The following is a 25,088-nucleotide window of genomic DNA, read 5'->3' as shown; positions in this document are numbered from 1 at the left end:
CGATCGTGCGAATAAGCAATTGAACAGCTGAGCAAGAAGCTCCTTCCTATCGTCGCTATTCACGTCGTCGTCGGGGATGAGTATTTGTGACCACTATATGTACATACATCGGCGCCGTAATTGTAAGTGTGATCCAATGCTTGTCAATAAGTTTGTAATATTATTTTCTAAATAAACATATTCTTGACAGTTTCCTTGAAGAGGGCGACATTGTTCGCCGAAACGTCAGAGGATATATTAAAGGAAAAAATGATTAAAGATTTTTTCCCTTATCCTTCAAAAAGTAAGGTGTCTCGGGAAGGTTGATAGAAACTGAATAACTTATTTTCAATTACTACCGATGGATAAATTCTAACAAAGGAACATCTCTTCCTCTAAACATATATATATATATATATATATATATATATATATATATATATATATATATATTCTTTATTAATTAACCTCCTAGTGTTTATTTATTTATCCTCGATTTCAACAGTGTCGTGCACCGATAGCTCACCCTCATTTTTGAGTTTTTCAAGATGTGATAAGGTGGCGCTATTCTGTATCTCTGCAGCTGACTAGAATTTCACGACTTTCAAATCTGTCTTGTTCTTGTTTTCCGTTAACGCGAGCTTGACTTACTTTCCATCGATTGAAAGGAGTCCAAACGTGTTGCTAAAGTCTAACCTTGGTACGTCTCTCGTTATCTGCAGTTTTCGAAGTCGTGCAGTCCATGTTGGGTAATAGAGATGCGTAATAGCCCCATATAGCACATTAAATGTTATACGCTAACGCAGAAATAACGCTTCTCTCTTCGCGTCTTGTTGCATTCTTATTAAGCTCCAGCATCACTAAAACCCTTATTCTAGTACTGGACACCTGTCCTATGGACGAAGTTAACGGATTCGGACTTTCGAGTTTCTGACCTTTCTATGGTCTTAGTCTTCTTAGTCTGCCTTGCGCCTAAATCGTTTGCTTAGATCGTGGGCGGGCTTTCGCGTTTGCCAGAAGTATATCTCCTGTTAGCTTAACCTGAGCTTACGACGTCTAACTGCGTGAAGACAGCTTCGGGACGGACTTTGGGGTTGAGACTGCCAAGCCTGACACTTTAGTGCACTTGTAACCAGAACTCCTACACCGTTTAGTGTTTGAGCCTGTAGACTTCTCGTTTTACGATCGTTGCCCCCCAGACAATTATGCTACCAATGCGTCAATCGTCCACAGGTCTAGCATTCAAGCCTTTTGCACACTCTTATGGGCATGTGTTTGACCGCATTCACTTGCTAAGAGCAATTTGTCCTTTTTTGGGTCCGTGACTTGCATATCTTGGACGGAAGAACGCTTTCATTCGCTTTTTTTTTTTGCTCTGGCCTTAAGAGCGCTTGCGCAGGCTATTGCATCGTACTTTATTTACTAGCTCGGGTTTGCTCTTCTGCGAAGTACTGAAGACTGGCGCTGTCATCTGCCGTAGCCTTGTTCTTGGCTTTGCTCACGCAACTCCTTGTATGTCGAGCAAAGCTTAGAAGTCCTTTGTCACTCTATATCTAAACTGAGCTCTTCATTCACTTAGTCTTTTCTTCTAATCGACCATTGGATGATGAGGGTTCTCAAGAGCTCCCTCAAACGCAGACTATCCTTGACGTAACTGTCTGACAGTTCTCTGCTGGTCTTTACTTTTAGCTGCTGTTCTCAAAGGTCTATGCGCACACTTTGTCGGCACTGTCGAAACCACTATCGTGCGCGATTCGTGCCACAACTGTTCTGTAGATACTCGGCAACGCGATTTTTTAAAACGTGAGCAGCTTTATGTTTTTCTTGCCTTGAGTAACGTCTCTGCCAAGTTCTTCTAGAGATAGCTCCTAGGTTGTATTTTCGGTATCACAACGCAAGCTACGAAATAACGACCTACCTATCCTTACGATTTGTTGTAGGCTTTCTTCACAAGCCAAGGTGACCCGCAAACCCGCCTAACAGCGTTACACGTGCTGCAACACGCCTCGCCGCGCCGCTAGTACCTCGCGCAGCCGCTAGGCGCCTACGCTAGTAGTGCCGACCTCTGCAGAGCGAAGTAACTTGATTAGAAATAAACTATATGTATATATATATATATCAAAAACACAGTTAGATTGGTCTAGCTGTGTCGGATGCTGTGAATGATAATCTTTTTAGAGAAAAATGGCAAATATGTTTATTTGTATTTATAATCTGAAATATTTTTCAAATCATATGCGCCACATATGTATGTTTTACATATATCATTAGTAGTAATCTTGAGATTTAGTCCATATGAAAGGGATGCTGCGAATAATGATCTGTGCAGATATGATCTTGTTTTTTAAAGATATCTGTTTGTGAATGAGAAATGGCGACTGCTCTATGTCTTTACGCATATCACAAGACGTAAACTGCAGAATTGGTTCAGATGAAAGGGACGCTGCAAAAAATCATTTGTGCATATATGATCTGGTTTTTTAAAGATATTTGTTTGTGAATGAGAAATGACGACTGCTCTATGTATTCACGTATATCACAAGACGTAATCTGCAGATTTGGTCCGGATGAAATGAATGCTGCAAATAGTTACTTGTGCAGATATGATCTTGTTTTTCGAAGATATTTGTTTGTGAATGAGTAATGACAACTGTTCTATGCATTCACTCGTATCACAAGACGTAATCTGCAGAATTGGGTCGGAAGAAAGGGATGCTGAGAATAATCATCTCTGCAGATATGATCTTGTTTTTTAAGGATATTTGTTTGTGAATGAGAAATGACGACTGCTCTATGTATTCACGCATATCACAAGACGTAATCTACAGAATTGGGTCGGTTAAAAGGGATGCTGCGAATAATCATCTCTGCAGATATGATCTTGTTTTTTAAGGATATTTGTTTGTGAATGAGAAATGACGACTGCTCAATGTATTCACGCATATCACAAGACGTAATCTACAGAATTGGGTCGGATGAAAGGGATGCTGCGAATAATCATCTCTGCAGATATGATCTTGTTTTTTAAAGATATTTGTTTGTGAATGAGAAATGACGACTGCTCTATGTATTCACGCATATCACAAGACGTAATCTACAGAATTGGGTCGGATGAAAGGGATGCTGCGAATAATCATCTGTGCAGATATGATCTTGATTTTTAAAGAAATTTGTTTGTGAATGAGAAATGACGACTGCTCTATGTATTCACGCATATCACACGTAATCTGCAGATTTGGTCCGGATGAAAGGAATGCTGCAAATAGTTATTTGTGCAGATATAATCTTGTTTTTCGAAGATATCTGTTTATGGATGAGTAATGACGACTGCACTATGTATTCACTCGTATCACAAGACGTAAACTGCAGAATTGATTCAGATGAATGGGATGCTGCGAAAAATCATCTGTTCAGATATGATCTGGTTTTTGTAAGATATCTCTTTGCAAATAAAAAATGACAACAGCTCTATGCATTCACGTATATCACACAAGGTTTTTTAGCTTACTAGAATATTTTCTGTGCTAAACCATGATTTCCAACAAAAATACTAGTGAAAATGCTGCTTATTTTTATAATATGTGAGTGTATAATCCACAAATGCTAAAATCACGTTTTTCTTCTTCAGCCCGAAATGTGTTAGGACCGTTAAGTTAGCCGTAAGAAGTGTTAGGACCGTGAAGTTGGCTGCACAGCTATATACAGATGTGAATTGCTTTCTCAAGAAAATATAATATGATATATTACAATATTTAGAATTAAGAGGTTGCCGGATCATACTCTGCGTTCCGGAGCAGTAACAGTAACTAGCTTGCCAGGGTAGCCGATGACAAGGTTCAGGTTGTGAAACGGTCACTACTTTTCTTGGTCTTGTGCGCGTAGAAGATTTTAATTTTTGAAAAAAGCAAGGATCATTTACTGATCTGCGTCTGAATTTTGACAGCTTATCACAAATAAAGATTTGATTTTATATTGCTGTATTTTTATAATATAAGAAAGGACCAGGATACCAGGTAGTGTTAAGTCATTTCAATAATAATAGTATGTTATTTCTTTTCAATAACGAAATATATTCAATCAATATTCTTTTTAGATAGGATATTCCGTAAATTGTTAATATTCTTTATAACAGAAATGCTTGTATATTCGCTTTGATTATACAATATATTTGTAAGACAATAGGTTTAACTTTTGCGTTATTGGCTTTGGAATACGATTTCTCTAAGTATATAAACGATTCGAAATAATTCTATAATAAGTATACTAATGTTAAGTTTTAGACTGATACGCGTTAGTTGCGTTATCAGTTTTGACTCGACAAATTTATAAGTATTTGAGATACAGAAATTTTATAAGTTCAAGAAATATTCAAAAATATTCTAAGTCTTTTACCTGCTCAAAGCGTAATTTGCTCAAGAGCAGGGACCAGGCGCTTTAGTTGCGCTGGCCCTTAAGTTGCGCTTCGGCTAGTGAGGTAGTACGGGTTGTGCGGGTTCTTTTATAGGCCACAGAGGGGGGATTGAGCTGCTGGAAAATCTCTCACATCCATACTTGCACACACTCATTCACACCTATATACAAAAATCATTTACACACTTATAATATAATGCGCGCACCGCGCCGCCGCTCGCTCTCTACTCCTACTCTCATTATAATTGCGTCGCTGCGCTTGCCGCTCGGTCTATATAGATATAAGTGCGTGTTGCGCGCTTTCTCCGCTTTCTTACTGCTGTTGCCGCTGGCTGGCTTGTGGCGCTGCTGTTGTACTACTGGTTTGAGCTCAGCTGTCAGCTGTGGCGCGTAGCTTCGTATTTGAAGTGGGGGAGCATAAGATGCTCTTGTATAATCTAAAATGTTGTTTCATATAATTTAGTATTTATTATTTATACATTTTTTTCGGAGCTTGTACGGGGTGTTAAAGTTGTTTTCGGTGTCTTGGTATAAAAATCATTCAAGTACGGTGTCTAGGTGTACAGGGTGGCCGATGACGACGTCTAGGTGGCGCGCTCCGTGGTTTTTGGTATCTTGATGTAAAAATCATTTGAACGCAGCGTCCAGGTGTACAAGGTGGCCGGTGACGAGATCTAGGTGGTGCGCTCCGTGTTTTTTGTGTCTAGGTGTAGAAATAATCCGAGGTTGGTGTATATCAGAACACTTAGTGATTTCATGTTAGTAATAAAAATGTTACAAAAAAGCTGCGGTCGAAAAGTGCTAAAGATGCTTATATTTTATTTTTACGTCGAATATGAAATACTCAAAAAAATTTACTAAAATAGATTGAAATGTCTAAAAAAAATTAAATATTAAGAAAGTAAAAACTTAGGCGAGTTTGATATATTTCGCAACGAAATTACAGATAGAAAAGAACTGAGATCAATTCAACAAAGTCAAGTTTATTATATTTAATCGTAATGAAGCAAGGAACAACTCTCAAGATAATTACTACGTAACTTGCCATGTCCGTTTCATTGTACATATCGTGTTTGTGTAACGTTCTAATACATAAAAAGAAAATTTTAGTTGTTCACTAATAATCAAAATGAAACGGGCATAGCAAGTTACGTAGTAATTATCTTGAGAGTTGTTCCTTGCTTCATTACGATTAAATATAATAAACTTGACTTTGTTGAATTGATCTCAGTTCTTTTCTATCTGTAATTTCGTTGCGGAATATATCAGACTCGCCTAACCTTTTACTTTTTTAAAAGTTAATTCTTTTTATGCGATTTAACTTGCCCATTTGAAATTTTATTACATCGTATGATAACAGGTACATCTTGTAGTATGCAATTTCACTTGCCCATACACTTTTAAAAACAGAACAATTAAAGGATTTTTTATAAGACAGAAGATGATAACAATTAGATACAAATTTATAACATTCTATGATTGGATGGAATTAAATTGGATAGTATTAAATAGAATAGATTAAAGGGTGACGTTATGATTAAAGTTGTATAAAAGGTGAGCGCTTCGGGTCTAATGGTTATTAACATCAAAAGTATGAAAGTCAAAATCTCACTAAATTTGTAATCGTTACATCGGTTTAAATTTTAAAGCTTAAGGTGTCCAGCCTGGGTTAAATCCTACAAAAAAACAACAAAATATTCTCCCAACAAGTTTTTTTCTTTCTACGTAAATTAAAAAACAAAAAATATCTTCTAAAAATATTTACACTATACACTATTTCTACCAAAAAATATAATATATATACTATACAAAATCACTGACCAAAATTCATGACATTTTACTATATAAATAAGTGTTTTTAGTCCCTTGCCACAGCTTTGTGAATGATCTGGACCGTCTTATTTACTCTACCCGGGCTCAAAATGTACCTTAAACATGCCTCCTCAGACCTAATAAAAGACATTTCTTTAAAATAATAATTAAATATTATTATCCATACGCTGTATACGTAGCTAATAAATTTAATTAATATTTTTCACACTGTACTTGTTGCTAACAACATTTATTTTTCAAAAATGTCTTCCATTAGGTCTGAGGGGCCATGTTTAAGGTACATTTCAAACCCGGGTAGAGTAAAAAAGACGGTCCGGATCTTCCACAAAACCGTGGCAAGTGACTAAAAACACTTATTTACATAATAAAATGTCAAGAATTTTTGTCAGTGATTTTGTATATATATGAGGCATTATTTGTCAACCGGACACCCCCTGCTCTCCAGAATTGTTTAAACTTTTAAGAGTCAATCGAGGATTCAAAATTTGTGTTTTTTCGTCTAGTTTTTGGAGCCGAGTGGCGTTTTTCGATTTTCAAAATGGCTGACACGATATGGCGGCTTAATTCACCGGCTTGATGTAGGACTTTAGCTTCATTACAGAAATTATTCAAAATGAATGAGCGCATCAGGCTAAAAATGTTTATGCAAAAGTAATTAATGACATAAAATATGGATCAAGTCTAAAAATGATGAAATTCAAGATGGCGGATCCAATATGTCAGCCGTATAGGCTCTTGCAATTGAAAATAGAAGATAACCTTTTGACTGGCTCTAAATTTGATACTCAGGGGTTTTTGGAGTTCATAATTACAATTCTAATGTCAAAATGTAAAATTTAAAATGGCGGACGGATATGGTGGATCCAATATGGCGGCCGCATAGGCCCCTGCAATACAAAATGGTGAACAATCGTTTGACTGGCTCAAAAATTGATGCTGAGGGGTTTGTGAGTTCGGCAATTTCTATTTTAATGTCAATATTACAAAATTAGGCCCTTGCAAATTAAAAGGGGCATGGTGTATGCACTCATGGTCAGTAATAGTAATATAATTTCCATAACGATTCTGAAAACGTCTTGAAATCACTTATCAGGGACGTTTTTTTTAAGTCATAAATTCGGTGTTAGAGTTATTTCATTCGAGATAGCAATATCGAGGATATATGGGTCTTACTGATGCGAGTTCGCTTAAAGTCCGTGAAGCAGTGTGAAAATTGGAACATCGCGGATTTTTATATTGGAGAAATATTATGAGCTGATGCGTTCATCCCTCATTCGTAAAGTTTCATGTTTTATAAATAAGATTTAATCCATCTGAAGCATTAGAGTATCTCTTTGATAACAGAATCTTTCCTTTTTCCACGATAAAACAATGATGTTTTGATATTTGAGGTACTGCAGGAGCTTTTTTGAACCTTGCGTTTAAAAATCTCTGAGATTTTGTATGCTCTTGTTTACTATAAAAGAATAATATCATATTTTTCATGGATTGATTACCCCATTGAAAGAGCTGAAGCGGTGATAAAATAGGCTCAGTTGATTTACGCAAAAGACTCTGTCTCGAAGCTTCTCTTTTGAATGTTGCTCCAATACCGTCTGAAGCGCCTTTACCGTGCGCAGTTGCATGCATATGCCACTCAGCCTTAATTCTAAAGTCTCTCTCGTGATGTATCAAATTAATCATTTGAAATTTGTTCTTAAAGTGCTGTTTTGCACCATCGCTAAAGTAAATGATTTTCTTTGCACTGAGTTCTTTTTTTAAATGGGGAATTAACTTCATCTGCACAGTATATACAGCTGCTGTATCATGCTGTAAACTATCTGATAAAAATATGATACTCTTATGATTCAATTCTTGGTTTTCTTTATAGTAGCATACTACAGGAAAAAGGGTGCATTGTTTATTATTAAAATGAAATGCCTGAGATAATAAATTTAAATTGCCTTGAACAATAAATTTATAGTTTTCAGAAAAGTCGAAGACAGCTAGTATCTCACCGATGCATAAATTATTTTTCTTTTCTTCGAAAAACTGTGATTGTTGCTTAGAAATAAAAGAATGAGGCTTTAGAGTTGTTAATCTATCGCATAACTCTTCAACGAAATTGTGCGATGAAAAGAGTTGAGTTTGTAGAGTTGACCTGTCAGTTGTAACCCAGGTACTGTATTGGACTTTATCGATGCCTTTACTATCTAATAATTGATGTAAGAATCGAGACAAGTCTACTGTGTTCGAACATAGATTACATTCACCTAGTAAACAATTCGTTTTAGAATTTTCACACGTTATTTGCTTCAAGCAGTCTTTATAATTTTTTAGTAATTTCGCAGAATGTTCTGTAAGCTTCTTGATATTTATAGCATCGAGCATCAACTTTACATTCTGATGAATTGTACACACACAGACAGAATGAGTGCCAGAAGAACCTGCAAGAACGCATTGTTTCGGACGCAATTGTGCAAATTTACTGAAACTAACAAGAAATTTAGGTTCGCTTTCTTTGTACAATTTATGAAGTTCTCTTAAATCTAAAAGAAGAAGACGTTTTTGTTCTAAACAACGATCTTCTCCTGATTTAACAGAAACAACATCTTTTTTGCCAGACATAACTCTACTATTGATATCATTCATATAAAAATCTTTGACTTTTCGTACAGTCTCATCAGGCAATGGCTTTCCAGCTTTTGCTGTAGTATTTGCCAATATACCTCCTGAAGCTCTAAGTTCCTTTTATTGTTTAGCTAGTCGCCTACTACAATTGAATTCTTTTGCAATTTTATTGACACTCCATACTTCTGGTGCAATAGTGAGAATACGTTTCCTTAAAGGGTCCGTTATTTGTAATGAAGAAAATTTTTCCTTCAATTTAGTCAACATATCTTCCAATTGCATTTCTCTTTCGGATCGAACATCGTTATCAGTAACTTCTACTACTGATGTATTACTTTGCGATGATAAATTCTGTTCATCAGCTGCAGATAATGAAACGTTCCTTTGGTCGAATGAATCACAATGAACAGAATCTGTATCACACGCATTACTGAGAGATATCTCAATACTATTGTTTGAACAGCTGTATTTTTCGTGCCTGCAGTTCCAACATATTCGATCACTATCAGACAAATAAGGAAACTTGCTTCTCAGATACTCAGAAACCATTCTCAGATCTTTCCCCTTGTGATGTGGATTACCCAAATTCGCATAAGGATTACAGCACCTATCAGTATGTTGAGATATTTTAGAAGACATGACGAAGATGCAAATCTTATGATTTGTGAAAAAGAAAATAATATACCGCCTGCACATTGACAATCACAAATGAAATGACCTCGAATGAAAGAACTCATCAACTATCCTGAAAAGGACTGTCGGCAGATGTTCACTCACTATTGACGGCCTCGAATGAAAGAACTCACCAACTATCCTGAAAAGGACTGTCGCCAGATGTTCACTCACAATTGACGGCCTCGAATGAAAGAACTCACCAACTATCCTGAAAAGGACTCTCGGCAGATGTTCACTCACAATTGACGACCTCGAATGAAAGAACTCGTCAACTATCCTGAAAAGGACTGTCGGCAGATGTTCACTCACTATTGACGGCCTCGAATGAAAGAACTCACCAACTATCCTGAAAAGGACTGTCGGCAGATGTTCACTCACTATTGACGGCCTCGAATGAAAGAACTCACCAACTATCCTGAAAAGGACTGTCGGCAGATGTTCACTCACAATTGACGGCCTCGAATGAAAGAACTCACCAACTATCCTGAAAAGAATTGTCGGCAGGTGATCACTCACAGTTGACATCGACGAATGGAAAATTGTCTCAGTTATTCTGAAAACGAATAATGCAAACAATAGAAGGATATGACTGACAAAATTTCGGCAATTTGTAAACCTCACGAGCACCAATTTTTCCGTAGCCGCGATTTCAATAAAACAATACTGTTGTAGAGATGTTGCAATGGAAGATTCAAAAAAAGATCCATTTATGCAACTCAAGTCAGAAAAACAATTTTCATTTGAAAAGGGAGGAAAACGTTAATGGAAAAGTAGTATCCAAATAGTTCTGATAGATATAAACTTATTCAAGAATTAAGAAAAATTTATACTATTATTATCAATTATTGTATATGCGACTATGCAATATGCTCATTTAGTATGGCAACGACCTGTACGCCATCATGTTGGATCCACCATATCCGTCCGCCATTTTAAATTTTACATTTTGACATCAGAATTGTAATTATGAACTCTAAAAACCCCTGTGTATAAAATTTTGAGCCAATCGAACGCTTATTCTCCATTTTGAATATCAAGGGACTATAAGGATGCCATATTGGACCCGCCATCTTGAATTTAGCAATTTGGATATCAGAATTGTAATTATCGAACCCAAAAACCCCTGAGTATCAAATTTGGAGACAGTCAAACGGTTATTTTCAATTTTCAATTGCTAGAGCCTATACGGCTATCATATTGGATCCGCCATCTTGAATTTCACCATTTTTAGATTTGATCCATATTTTATGACATTAATTACTTTTGCATAAACATTTTTAGCCTGATGCGCTCATTCATTTTGAATAATTTCTGTAATGAAACTAAAGTCCTACATTAAGCCATTGTATTAAGCCGCCATATTGTCTCAGCCATTTTGATAATCGAAAAACGCCACTCTGCTCCAAAAACTAGACGAAAAAACACAAATTTTGAAACCTCGATTGACTCTTAAAAGTTTAAACAACTCTGGAGAGCAGGGGGTGTCTGGTTGACAAATAATGCCTCATATATATATATATATATATATATATATATATATATATATATATATATACAGGGTGACCCAATTTAAACGGGCACCGCTCATAACTCGTCAGGGACAGCCACAATCGAAAAAATGGTAGAGACCAAAGTTCTAGGATATCGAAGGGGCAACCCGATGGTGACCTTGGATTTGACTTTCAACGCGTTTTTCAAGGTCATTTGAAGGTCAACTTTGGTTTTTTAAATAGGAACCTCATTCTTTTATTGCGGGAATGGAAAGAGCGGTAAATTTTACGTTCAGAATGGTATGTTCGGTTGCGGCACTGAAGGTCATCGCAAGGTCATGCAGCCAGAATGAAACCCCGCCTACGTAATTCCTCTAGCAACGCCAAATTAAAAAAATTTGTAGAGACCAAAGTTGTAGGATATCGAGGGGACAACCCGATGGTGACCTTGGATTTGACCTTGAACGCGTTTTTCAAGGTCATTTGAAGGTCAACTTTGGATTTTTAAATAGGAACCCCATTCTTTTATTGCGGGAATGGAAAGAGCGGTAAATTTTATGTTCAGAATGATATGTTCGGTTGCGGCACTGAAGGTCATCTCAATGTCCTGCAGCCAGAATGAAACCCCACCTACGTAATTCCTCTAGCAACGACAAATTAAAAAAAAGTGGTAGAGACCAAAGTTGTTGTATAGGGGGGGGGGGGGGGGGGAGAATTGTGACCTCGAATTTGAGCCAGTCCTACAAGGTCATTTCAAGGTCAAATTATTTTTTTTCAAACAGCACCCACTTTTTCGACTCCGGATCCTGAAAGCGTGTAAAATGTTGCACTTTAAACGAAGTAGTAAATTTAAAATAAAAGAAAAGATTTTAATCATTTAGCGTACCATTTCCTGCGTTTTGTCATCATTATAAAACTTGATGTCCAGGACCCACGTTCCTATTTAAAAATCCAAAGTTGACCTTCAAATGACCTTGAAAAACGCGTTCAAGGTCAAATCCAAGGTCACCATCGGGTTGTCCCCTCGATATCCTACAACTTTGGTCTCTACCAATTTTTTTAATTTGGCGTTGCTAGAGGAATTACGTAGGCGGGGTTTCATTCTGGCTGCAGGACATTGAGATGACCTTCAGTGCCGCAACCGAACATATCATTCTGAACGTAAAATTTACCGCTCTTTCCATTCCCGCAATAAAAGAATGGGGTTCCTATTTAAAAATGCAAAGTTGACCTTCAAATGACCTTGAAAAACGCGTTCAAGGTAAAATCCAAGGTCACCATCGGGTTGCCCCTTCGATATCCTACAACTTTGGTCTCTACCATTTTTTTCGATTGTGGCTGTCCCTGACGAGTTATGAGTGGTGCCCGTTTAAATTGGGTCACCCTGTATATACACATACTATACTAAAAATATTCACAATACACACTATTTCTACCAAAAAATATTATATATATATATATATATATATATGATATTTTTTGGTAGAAATAGTGTGTATTGTGAATATTTTCAGTAGATATTTTTTGTTTTTTAATTTACGTAAAAAGAAAAAATTTATTAGACGAATATTTTGTTGTTTTTTTTGCAGGATTTAACCCAGGCTGGATCCCTTAAGATGACATTTTTCCTCACCACCCAAGAGGTACAATTCCTCAAGAAAATTACTCTAGGAAGACGTCTAGGTATGCAGGGTGGCTGATTACAAGGTCTAGATAGTGCACTTTGTAGTTTTTAGTGTCAAAGCGTAACAAATAATGTACGGCATTTAGATGTATGAGATAGCCAAAAATGAAGTCTTGGTGGAGCACTTTAATACCCTTATTTTTGTTTAAATTAACAAGAACTGACGAATACGTTCAAATTCTTGCGTTTATCCTAACATTGAGTGATCTGAGTGTGCTGCCAAGGCTAGTTTAAAAAACAGACAAACAATACGATGGAAAATAGTGAGAAAGCGATGCCGTACGCTGTAAACATTACTTAATAACCTGAAAAATAGCCCTTTTTGACACAGACAATAAGTTGTTTTGCTGACAGTTTGTAAGTTTATCTACTTATTTCAAATGAATTGTTTTACCTTAAAACTATTACTTTATCTCTCAATTACTGGCGCAGCCTTTCGGCCCAGCTGTCGGGGGCTTTCCACCACCTCTGTGTGGAAGTAGTACCCAATCCTATTTTTTTTTTACCACACTATATCCCATACCTTCATTTTTTTCCACCCTGAGAGACTTCTTCGGTGAGGACCATATTTTCAGACATACCTTGCTGGTTAAGCCTGCCGGACTGGATGCCCTCTCTGCCCCCGAGAGGGCATCCAGTCCGTCTCTCAGTGTAGCTGTCCCCGGAGAAGGTCCCGTATTAGACCAGCTCCACACTGGTAAGGCCAGCGCTCCCTGCCTAATGCATCGGGTTGGCTATCTTAATTCCTGCCTTACCTTCGGTCCCTACCACTGTTTCGGATTTGCCCAGGTTAACGCCTGTGTGGCGGGGATAACCCAGAATTACAGGCGTGCTCCTTAACCAACTGAGCCACGGATGCTCCACTGAGCCACGGCCGCTCCCTTAAAACTATTACTTAAAACAACAATAAAATATGACAACAAGAGAAATGAAATGAAATCTTCATTCATTCAAATAGTCTTTTACCAAAAGTAAAAGGTTAGGCGCGTTTGATGTATTCCGTACTACAATGCATGCCAATAACAGAATGTTACAAAATAATTATGTTAACATAATTCCGTTAAGAAAGCAATAACTAATTAAAAAATAAAAGAGATCAATCAAAAAATTCACATTTATTAGTATATTATTTTAATCATAATATAATAAACATAAAATTGTTGTTTTTAATTAAGCATTAAGTCAAATACTTGCTAGCTTAAACTTAAATATTAATATATTGCGTAACATGTTACAGGTTGTCCGGGAGATGTCAGGGCAGAGCGTCCCAAGGTCGATTGAATGTATGTATGCATGGATATAATTCGCGTCAGTTTTATTTTGAGCAAACAGTGCCGGAGGAAGAGAGACGTTCGCGAAGGTCAAAAGGAACTCCAGTCGTCGTCAGCTTCATGAAGGTCAAGGAGGAATGAGGAAAGACGACAGACCAGGTGGGCGCAGCCGATGAAGGGTCAATGACTCGACAGGGCACTCAAGGAGAGAGAGAGAGAGAGAGAGAGAGAGAGAGAACTTATAGTAAGCAAGGGCGAGCGAGACGGTAGTCCCGTGCTGTGACGACCAAGAGGCGAAAGCGCTGCGGCAGCTCGGGAGAGTGGGTCCGTGACAGCTCGCACCGAGGGCGAGACCGGCACTCTGCTGCTCTGACTGATCTTCGACGGGCAAGTTTTCAGCAACTTTCGGTGCTTTCTCCTAGTGTGTATCAAGTGTGGAAATTCCGTGGTTGGACTGGTTCTCCAAGTCTCCGTGGAACAAAGGTTTATAGATCATTTCCGATTTTCTGCCTAAGCCTTTTTCGCGGGCGTGCAGCTCCACGGTTTGGGTCGCCAACGTGACTATCTTTGTTCGATCAGGGCTATCTCATTGTACGGCTGTCTTTCTGTGGCTATCTGTTCTTTGTTAACTGAGATACCGGATATCTAAGAGATAAAAGGTTAAATTATAAGGGATTGTGCCGTGCGAAGTTATTTATCAATAATCGTGAGTCTCCTGGTAAGTAATCGGACGCAGGGAGAGGTCTGATAGTGTAACTATCGGGACGCGTCTGTAGTATTCGCGCTAGATTAGTTAAGTAAGTAATGAGGTTAAGTGATTTTGTGTCGGGCGATATAGTGTGAAGTGAGTGTGTGTACGGGTTACGACCAGACCTTGGGACGCGCAAGAGTCTCGTTTCGTGTCATACGTGATAGTTATCTTACGGCTATCTACGTGGTTTTATAGGTCGAGATTATATTGTGAATTGCGGTGTAAAGCAAAATTAAGAGTGTACTGACTAACGAGAAAAGAATTAGTGTATTCTGTGGAAATAAAGTCATCTTATCGCTAACGTGCGGAATTCTCTATTTCCGAACCGCCCTCTCCTGTACCGTTCGCGGGGCTGAGCTAATAAGACAATCCCTTGTTTCCCCGAATCTCTAGATAAGGAGTCGCGAGACTCTGGTGCTTAGTAGTGAGCGCCTGGCACCCTGGGTTTTGACGGCGAGAATTCGGTGCGGCGAGGCTTTGTAACGTAGACTAAAGTCAGACGGTAACTGTATGAAAAACCTACGTTATAATTAATTAATTAAAAATACTTTTTATATACTTACTACGTCACTTTCTATGCCCGTTTTATTTTGTTTATAAGTGAACAACTAAAATTTTCTTCTTATATATTAAAACATGATTTTAAATGTATTACTAACTTGATTAGTAACTACATTCTTGTTATTTATATATAGTTTTTGAGTATCTAAAAGTTAATACAAATTGTTTGAAAAGTAATTGTTTCTTAATTTCTACAATTCGTTTCTAAATTTTGATTTCCAAATGAATAAAAATTACATGACAAGTGTAAATTCTGTATTTTGTTTCAATAAAAGAAATGAATGTTAAATCATGTTGAATACTATTTTTTAAATTATATTTATAAATATGCAGTTATTGATAGACAACATCATAAATAAAATGAAACGGGCATGACAAGTAACGTAGTAAGTAACAATATATTAATATTTAAGTTTCAGTCAGAAATTATTTGACTTAAGTCTTAATCGAAGTTAACAATTTTGTGTTTGCTATATAATGATTGAAAAAAATATAGTAATAAAATTGACTGTTTTGATAGATCTCAGTTCTTTTTTAATCTGTAATTGCTTTCTAAACGAAATTATGTTATTATGTTATATTATGTTATTGGCATGCATGGTAGTACGAAATACATCAAAATCGTCTAACCTTTTACTTGGGTAAAAGTCATTTTTTTATAGAGATGATTCTATACAGATATTTCGTATATGGTGCCGGTTTTTTTTACAAAGTTGGTCTAGTATATTAAAATAAAGGTATATTTTTAGCTATATTTTTATTGTTATATGTTTTTGACATAGCATCATTATTTAAAAGATTTTAACGATAAAAAATTATTTTTGTAGGCCATTGAAGACGATGTATCAGCAGGTTATGTACCATTTTTTGTATCTACGACCCTCGGCACTACAGCTTGTTGTTCTTTTGACAATTTAGAGGAAATTGGTCCTCTTTGCCAAAAATATCCAGGGGTAAGTTAAAAACATCATTGAACTTCGTTTAATAATTCAGAAGTAGCAAAATAAAGTCATAAACTAATTATAGCTTCTGATATTTTCTTGACGGATTTGAATGCCGGAGTTAATTTCCTGTTAATGTTAAGCTGCTAACCAGAAGTATTGTAGGGTCATGGCGTTTACACAGCGTACAGGAGTAAACACGGTTAAATTTATCATTTATTATAATTTTTTAACAATTTATTTTAAATCATACATAACTTTTTCGAATTTTATTTTTTTAAATCCTTGCAATATCTGTAAAATTATATGCTCTTAGGAAAAAAAGCCATTTCTAGTGAGGGTAATATGTTTAGTACAAGTCAGGGCCGAGGGCACCTTTTTCCAATGAAGGCATGAAGGACCTTTCCTCATGCATGAAAATTGTATAATCGTGAATTTTGAGTCGTGCACGATGTAGTTATGAATTTGTATGAGTCTGGAAAAGAGGCATCAACGCTATCGTTTCATGACTGAGGTGGGAAAAAGCTTTTTCGACTTGGGTGTGGCGCTTCCGACGCTCCCAAATCCGGCTTGTGCTGAACACCTGACCATCTCTAGAAATAGCTTATTTTCTTCCTGTTGCACAATATACTGTTTCGCAATGCTGTATCAAAAGTACCGCATTCTCTCTAGGTATTCACAATGTAATATGGTGAATAGCAATGAGAAATACTTTTGATCTCTCTAATTTATTCTTATTATAAAGTAAAAAATGAAGACGGCCAGAGTTAGGGTCAAAATCGGTAAAGTTTGCTCCAACAACACCTTAAGAAGTATTTAGAGTAGAGTAACTGTAAGAGTAACTCATAATGTTCAAGAGTTAATACTCAATATTAAAGAGTATACGCTGAACTGTAAAAGCCAACCCTTGAGTCTAAATCTATGAATAGATGATAATAGAGAGGAGGGCAATTATTTCCTGGATTTGTATAATTTAAAAAAATATATATAATAATAATAATAATAATAATAATATCATATAGCTCACTGCGATTGACTCAAGGAATTTTCTCTTACTATTATGATATGTAGATTTATTATATTTTCGATCTATTTATTTACATAAAAAGTTACAAGGGAGAGTGAACCCTTATAAAATAAATAATTTGATCTATCGTATTTACTATTAGTTATTTCGGAAGTTAACCCTTAAATATCGAGTTTTTTTCGCAAGGGTTAAGTGTTAACACTCAATCTTTCAGAGTACACACCCACTTTTGAGAGTTAACTCTCACGCCAAACTCTCATCTAATCAATTTTTTTTATACACGTTTCAAACCATTCTGAGGTAATTGGTGATTTAAAAAAAAAAATTCAAATTTAGAAAATTTTTCAAAAATTGGACTTTATTTATATTGTCAAAATTTGTGATAAATTTTCGAAGTTTGAATTTTTCAAAAAAAGCCACTAATTGACTAAAAATGGTTTGAAACGCGTGAAAAAACAAAAAAATTGGTTAGATGAGATTCTGGCGTGAGATCTAATCTGAGATCTCACTTAAGTCTCACGTGAGATTTTTCGAGAGGGATACACTCTGTTTTAATAGAGTAAAACTAAATTTTCAGATTAAACACTCAATTTTGCGAGTAAACTCTCGATTTTGGGAGTAATTCCTCAAATTTTGAGTATCTTTTTCATATAGGTATGATGTGATCTTCACAAATGAAAAAAACCACTACGTACTTATAATATCTGAACTACGTACTTATAATGAAACAAGAAGTTTGCAAGGCATGCTGGCTTAAATATGTCATCAGCCGGTCGCCAGATAGTGCGCAGAATGTATCTGTAGTCATTAAGCTCGCTTATCTAGAGTCAACCAACAGCCGCAGCTAGGTGTTGGCTCCGCCTAGGTGATGATAAAACTACTTTTATTTTGTTCAAATTACACAAAATCAGAACATAGTTGTTCTTCTTTTAGTATTTATCAACATCCGTACAAAGTTTTCAGTCAATCTGTCAATGCATGTAAAAATGATATTTGAATCAAATTTCCAACATGTACATACTACTGATTTTCGTTAAAATTCCATTTATTAATGCGTTAATATTTTTGTTTCAAACTTTACATAGTGATAAATGGACGTAAAATGAACGACAACTGTCTCTTTGTTTTGTACAAGTCATTGTATTTATTTAGTTTTAAGTATTTTTCTAGCGTGCGACCTAGCTATTAACTCGGTAGGTGAAAATTGGATTTAAGACTTTCTTAACCTTGATGATAAGAAAATTTTGCAATTACTTGCTGTTTGTTGTTAGTAGCATGCGTATTTAATCTAAATTCAAACTGTATTCAGGGAGAAAATTTCAGCAAATCAGTTGTAGCAGCAGAGATAGCAGTGCAGCATATCAGTCATGAAAATCAGGCATTTTAAATCATGATTTCAAAAAATGTCTGTATGGATGTGAGTGTATGCAGACAGTAATAATTATAAATCCAGTCTAGAATTGCCAATTCTTGGGACATAGCTTTCTCCTACTAAATTTATGGTTTTAATAGATGTTTAAAAATTTTGTTTAAATATATTAGTATGTTTAAATATATTAGTATGTTTAAATATATGCTTAATTCTAGATTTTTCTGTCCGGCATCGGCGTAAAAGGGGATTTTCCCGCCGACGAGGAGACGTGTAACTTCTCGTGACGCTGCCTTCATATTTGACGCTGCGACCGATGTATGCAACTGGGTATGTCTCGGACGTTAGCCAAGAGTGCAGCGTACCCAGTCATGCCTAATGGCAAACCCTGTGTACAAAACGTGTGAGTGCTGCTCGGCTCGCGCTTTCACACGTCTATATTTTTACCACGTCAATCTTACGGTCGGATGGTGGCACGAAACGTAGTCGAAACTTGTTAAACGTACGCATTATTTATTATACAATTTACTTCGTATGCGTGAAAAAAATCATTGAATCAAATTGTATGGAAGATTTGTGTCAGGAAGAAGGTTTTTGTTATAACAAAATATATTTTTTATCATACCAAATTGAGGACTATTGCCATCAAAACGTGTAAGAAACACTGTACTGTTTGAAAAATGTTTACCAAAAATTTCGACATATTTTAAAGTATATACAGGGGTTTCACTTGCTATTGTAGGATCTAATATTTTTTAAAAGAAGTGCACATTTTGTTCTTTTTGTATAGAACCAAGAACAACGCCGCTTTGTGAACCATTATAATTTGCGATGTAATAGGAAAATTGCTATTGATTACGTATTGCTATAGTCAAAGGCAAGTTTATACTTGACCTTGTTCCCAACGCTACTTTTTTTTTGCTTTGATGAACACGCTCAAACTTCATCGAAGAATAATGTACGAGAGAGCCATTCAACTTAATAAGACGCACGTAATGTAACCAGAAGTGCATTTTAGGTTTTAACTTTCCGAAAAGCCTGATATACAATACATTGTATTGTTGTATCAGTTCTTAAAGGATTATTAATTGATCCTTGTACACCACTGGACTCGTTAAAATACCTATTATTTTTCTGTAATAATGATATAGTTTCCAATACTCGTATTTGTCTGTGATTAAGTCTCCGATCATAAGACCCAGATATTGACTTAGACACCACTTTTTACTTTACTTTTCTCACATTTACCAAGATTAAAATATAAGGGTCTAGGTTTATTTTTTAACTTAATCTGATTTTAAGAAAAACTTTCTATTCTATTATTTAATATAATAATAAGTGATATCACATTACTATTGATCAATTCTGTTAAAACGTAATAGAGGTTCTCTTTTATATGAAATTTGTCTATTGAATAAAAAATACAGTTCTCTTGAATGCCAGTGGTTGATGGATTATTTAAAGGCAGATCAATATTATAATTTTGCCTCGATCTCAATGCACTTTCGACTTCAAAAAATAACGTTTGACAAACATTTTTATGGCACTGACAAATTCTACAGTATGAATTTGCTAGAAACGATTTATTGAAACCACAAATGGTACTTGTACCTAAATTGTCTCCAAAAACTATCGGGCATTCAAAATAAACCGTTTAGTTATGTCCATTAACGTTAATTATAATGACACTTCTCCATAACATATTAATTTCTTATATAGATTTTTGAAAAATCGCTTCATTACCAGAGGATTTTAAGTGAACTTATCATGATTTTAGCATGAACTAAGCATAAAAGAAAAACCTTTTTAGATTTGGCAATTAAATGAGGAGCTAAGTAGGCTATAGAAATATAAATTCCACCTACCTTTTTTTCTCCAGCATGGCTACCGAATGCATTACCGCATTCAAACTCATCGAAATATAGATAAATCGGAAAAACAATTTCATTTCTATTATCATACTTCTTTTTCCAGAGTTCTCCTTGCATAATATAAGCTAAGCAGTCATTGTTTTCAGTAAGACTATTTACATATTTCATGGTATCCAAAAATATTCCAGGAAGAGAAAAAAAGCTTGTAGAGTACTTTGCAGCGGTATATGAGCTGCATAAATACATTTTTCTTTAAGATCTACATCATCTGCTACCTTTACAAATACGTTATTTTGACTAATTTCAAACAATTGTGGGGGTATATATTGACTATTCTTTTCGTAAACTTTTATGTTCAGTGCAATGATTACTGAAAAGGCCTTTACTTTCTTCTAAAATGAATTGCGATTTACTATAAGATTGTGGATCTGTAACTTTATTTTTTATTCTATCCTGCATAAAAGGTATAAGTACATCGTCAGTATAATTAGGAAACTGTCCAATAACAAAATCTACGGCACTCCGCGATAAAACAGAATTGTTATATAATACTAAAGTTAACTTCAAAATTTCCTTATCTAAAAGAACTTTTTTAGAGAATTCACCAGAAGTACCGAAACGTTCTGACATTTTTAATATATTATTATATGATATATTCTATCACAACAACTTTTAGAAATAATTATTTTACGAAAATAAATAATTAATAAATTATTAAAACGAATAATACTGAAAATGATTACGCAGTAATCATCAGATTTATATTTTTAATCTATCTTTTGCAAACTTTCGACCAAATCTATAACCCCTTTATGAACATCGGGAACATCAAACGTATAAACTTGTCTGAGTATAAATTGCCATAGGTTGCTGCAGATGTGCGAACATTTTTTGTAGACAATTTTTACACACTTGAGGCATATATCGACGGCCTATGTTGGGGAAGCAACTTGAAACATATGTGTGCGATACAACGAATAAACTTGTGATCCTACTTAAGTCTTCTCCACAAATAACAACGTAGGGCCTTACGAACAATTTGTGATCTATGTGCAGCTGTTTTGATCTAATTTGTTCTACTTCTAATTGTGTGCTAAAGCGTTCACTTTCCTGAAATACAAACTAGAATTGATCAAATTAATTGTTATACATACGTAAAAAATAAATCAATATTTAGCTATACTTATTTAATAATCTTATGGTTATATGGATTAGAAATGATTTTTCAATCTCTTCTTTTTCGAGGTACCGATTCTTGTGTGCAGAAGATTTTACAGACTGCTTAATTATTTTTTTAAATAGGTATGGTAATAATTTCAAAGCCAAAATAGAAGTTCTATCTGAAAAAAAATGTTTATATATATATATAAACATTAGTTGCATATATATATATATATATATATGCAACTAATTTTACGTATAATTGTATACCTTCGTTTAAGCAACTTTAATTAAAGTTTAAAATGTTCTTTATAAGAACATCCCTTTTTTTTATTGAGCAAATTGAACAATTTCCTTGGCAATAACAGGCCACTTTATTTTGAATGTGTCAATATGTTTCTCAAAAAATGTACGGAAATCCTCTTGTACATTTAAAAAAACAATGCATATATATATAACAAAACTTATTGTTAAAAACATAATTTGAATATTTATAATACGAATATACTAATATGTTTCCTACAGAACTTGCAAGACAGGGAAATGTTTCAAAAATTTTAGCTTCGTCATTATTCGTATAAAAAAGTTGCCGCAGTAACAGCCGTGCTATTTTCTTTTATAATATTTACACTTTTTTTTCAGTTCTTCGAATTCTTCGAAATAATCTTTTTCTATGTGCATAAATTATATAAATATTAAGAAGGTAATATTTTTTTAACTCACACAACGCACTTGAGAGTTCGTTGGAACATATTTATGAACTTCGGTGAGTTTGTACCAACCAGGAGATGGAGATTCCAGTCCATGACTACTGTGAAAAGCGTCCCCTCGAACACACTCAATTAAATGATAACCATATATGTGCAAATCCAGAAAAAACCGGACACTTTTGGGGGTCTGAGTGAACGAAATTGAAATTTGAGAACACACCTCCCAGACCAACTTTTCTGGGTTCCTTAGGCCACCCAGAACCCGAAAAACCTTGGATACCCGCGATTACGAAATACTTATTTTTTTGCCGGGCACTTTAAATTCTCTTATGGGAATTGAACATGGGAAAAATAAACGAAAATTAGCCATGGTTTAACTTTACCCACTCAGTGTCTGGAGGAGCAATCCAAAAATGTGGGAGGTGTGCCCTCAAATTTCAATTTCGTTCACTCAGACCCCCAAAAGTGTCCAGTTTTTTCTGGATTTGCACGTATTTGAATTCAACAACATTTTGAAAATTTACTTGATTTTTTATATCCAATCTGCAGTTAATTTTCAGAGATTGTCTAATATTTAACCTATTAATAGATATAAGGAATATATTCAAATACTTTTTTCTGGCTCAAGAACAAACAGACACTGGATTTGTTTCTGGTACAAAGATAGCCCTATTGAAAAATCTCACGTATGATCTCAGGTGAGATCTTGCGCCAAAAACTCATCTAGCCAATTTTTTGTTTTTTACGCATTTTAAACTATTTTTAGTCAATTAGTGGCATTTTTGAAAAATTTGAACTTGAAAATTTATTACAAATTTTGACTTAAAAAAATGAAGTACAATTTTTGAAAAATATCCTGAGTTTTAATTTTTTTAAAAGTCACTAATTGACTAAGAATAGTTTAAAACGTGTAAAAACAAAAAATTGGTTAGATGCGATTTTGACGTGAGATCTCACATGAGGTTTTTCAATAGGGAATATAATACAAATTTTTGATAGTATTAACAAAAAATGTCTTGATGATGATCATAAAATTTTAATTGATAGGCTGTTACCAAATAAAGATTTATGCATATCATTTGAAGTACAGTATCAGACTAATTATTATGATTGCGGTGTTTTTACTATAGCATTATTTTGCAGTCGCTATTGTATTTAATATTTGCTCGTGCAATGTTCAATTTAATATCAGTAAAATGCGAGCACATTTGATTAGAATGTATGATACATTAACTTTCCCATTTGTTTTTCAATATCAAAAGATTATAAAGATAAAATTATTATTAAAACAATTGCATACATTTTAATTATAAGAAACGTTACACAATGAAACTTGCTGAATTTGATTTTAATTTTGATAAAATTAATATTGAACTTAAAGTATTATATATACAGCAATCAAGATTTAACTATTTCAGAATCCAACAGAAAGAAAAAGTAACTGCTAAAAATAAATTAAAAAACAATATAGGTAATAAAATAATAAGTTTTGCCGATAAAACAACTAATAATTGTATTCATGATTTTGAAATAATCATACGGGTGGATGTGGATAACAATGACATTGTATATTTCTCAAATCAAAATAGCAAAAAAAAACTTTATCAAAACGAAAATTTGATTAAAACAGTATAGTATTTTATAATACCTTATCGATAATAGATCAATAGATAAGATATTATAAAATACACAGATGATAGATCAATAGATAATTGATTTTTTTTATATAGCCCATACTTATTATTAAAATGTAACTGTTACATTAACGTTCGAAGAAAAGCTAATTAGTTCAAAATATATATGTATATATTCAATTTAAAATGGTGAAATGAGTGAGGGAAGGTTGAGAAGTCAAATTAATATTGCACAAATTTCGCGGGAAAAAAACGACTTGGCTCAGAGTAAAAACTCTCACGAATTAGAGAGCAAGCGAACTATTTATTAATTAAGCAAAGAAACCCCTGCTATGCTACCAGCTCTTTCTCTTAGTTGGGCGTCGGTTCAGCTTCCAAAGCGAATAGATCTCGAGTATGAATAGGCGCGTCAGGAATTAGTAGTTTAAGGATTTAAATGTGCACTGGTGGTTTAATTCTCAATTAAGTTTCTTCAAAGCAACAAGATTTTTCATAACAGCGTGCGCGGAGCTCGACTTTAGAGTCATTTGTTTTGGCGCTAAAGTCATCGACTTAGGCACACTCTCTCACAACGTGCGTGGGAACATTTGAAGCGTGCGTGGGGATACCTATCCTGTCGTTGTCATTTGTTTTACATATGTATGATTGCGAAATTGTGTATCATTAGTGCAAGACGTCTTATTTATAACCTATTCGTACCTAACCGAAAAGTAAACGTGAGTGATAACAGTTCTTGTGATACAGACGATATATCCAATTATGGAAATGAAATTCCACCCGAAATCGCATACCGCAGTGTGACAATCAAGTAGCATCTACTTCTGGAGCAGAAATTACAGTTGATCAACCCAAAAAATCTATAACAGTTTCGTTAAAAAGAACCAGATTTGATTCAGAAGGTCGAGATGATGATAATGAACCACACGCTGAGGATGAATTTTATCGATTAACCGAAACACAGCAAGCTACATATGGGTATGGATATGGTCGCGCATGCGCACAGATATCCCCGTGGATACAATATCGGAGAAGATAGCTGCTAAATTCAAATTCTCGCAACACATAGGCAGCCTTTCACTCGCAGAAACTAAGATAACTCTTGATCGTGGAA

At 35.0% G+C, this 25,088-nt stretch overlaps 1 protein-coding gene across 1 annotated transcript in view; it reads left to right on the top strand.

The window, feature by feature from the left end:
* Positions 1 to 25,088, top strand: part of LOC100117476 (aromatic-L-amino-acid decarboxylase) — a 745,226-nt gene that overhangs the window by 198,872 nt on the left and 521,266 nt on the right. The window contains exon 6 of the mRNA XM_031925521.1: positions 16,092 to 16,217. Coding sequence (XP_031781381.1) covers positions 16,092 to 16,217 — 126 coding nt within the window. The remainder of the gene's footprint in view (positions 1 to 16,091; positions 16,218 to 25,088) is intronic.

Source organism: Nasonia vitripennis, assembly GCF_009193385.2.
Source record: "Nasonia vitripennis strain AsymCx chromosome 2 unlocalized genomic scaffold, Nvit_psr_1.1 chr2_random0010, whole genome shotgun sequence".
Lineage (NCBI taxonomy): Eukaryota > Metazoa > Arthropoda > Insecta > Hymenoptera > Pteromalidae > Nasonia > Nasonia vitripennis.
The sequence above is the reverse complement of the archived record's forward strand: the minus strand, read 5'-3'. Positions and strand labels throughout refer to the sequence as shown.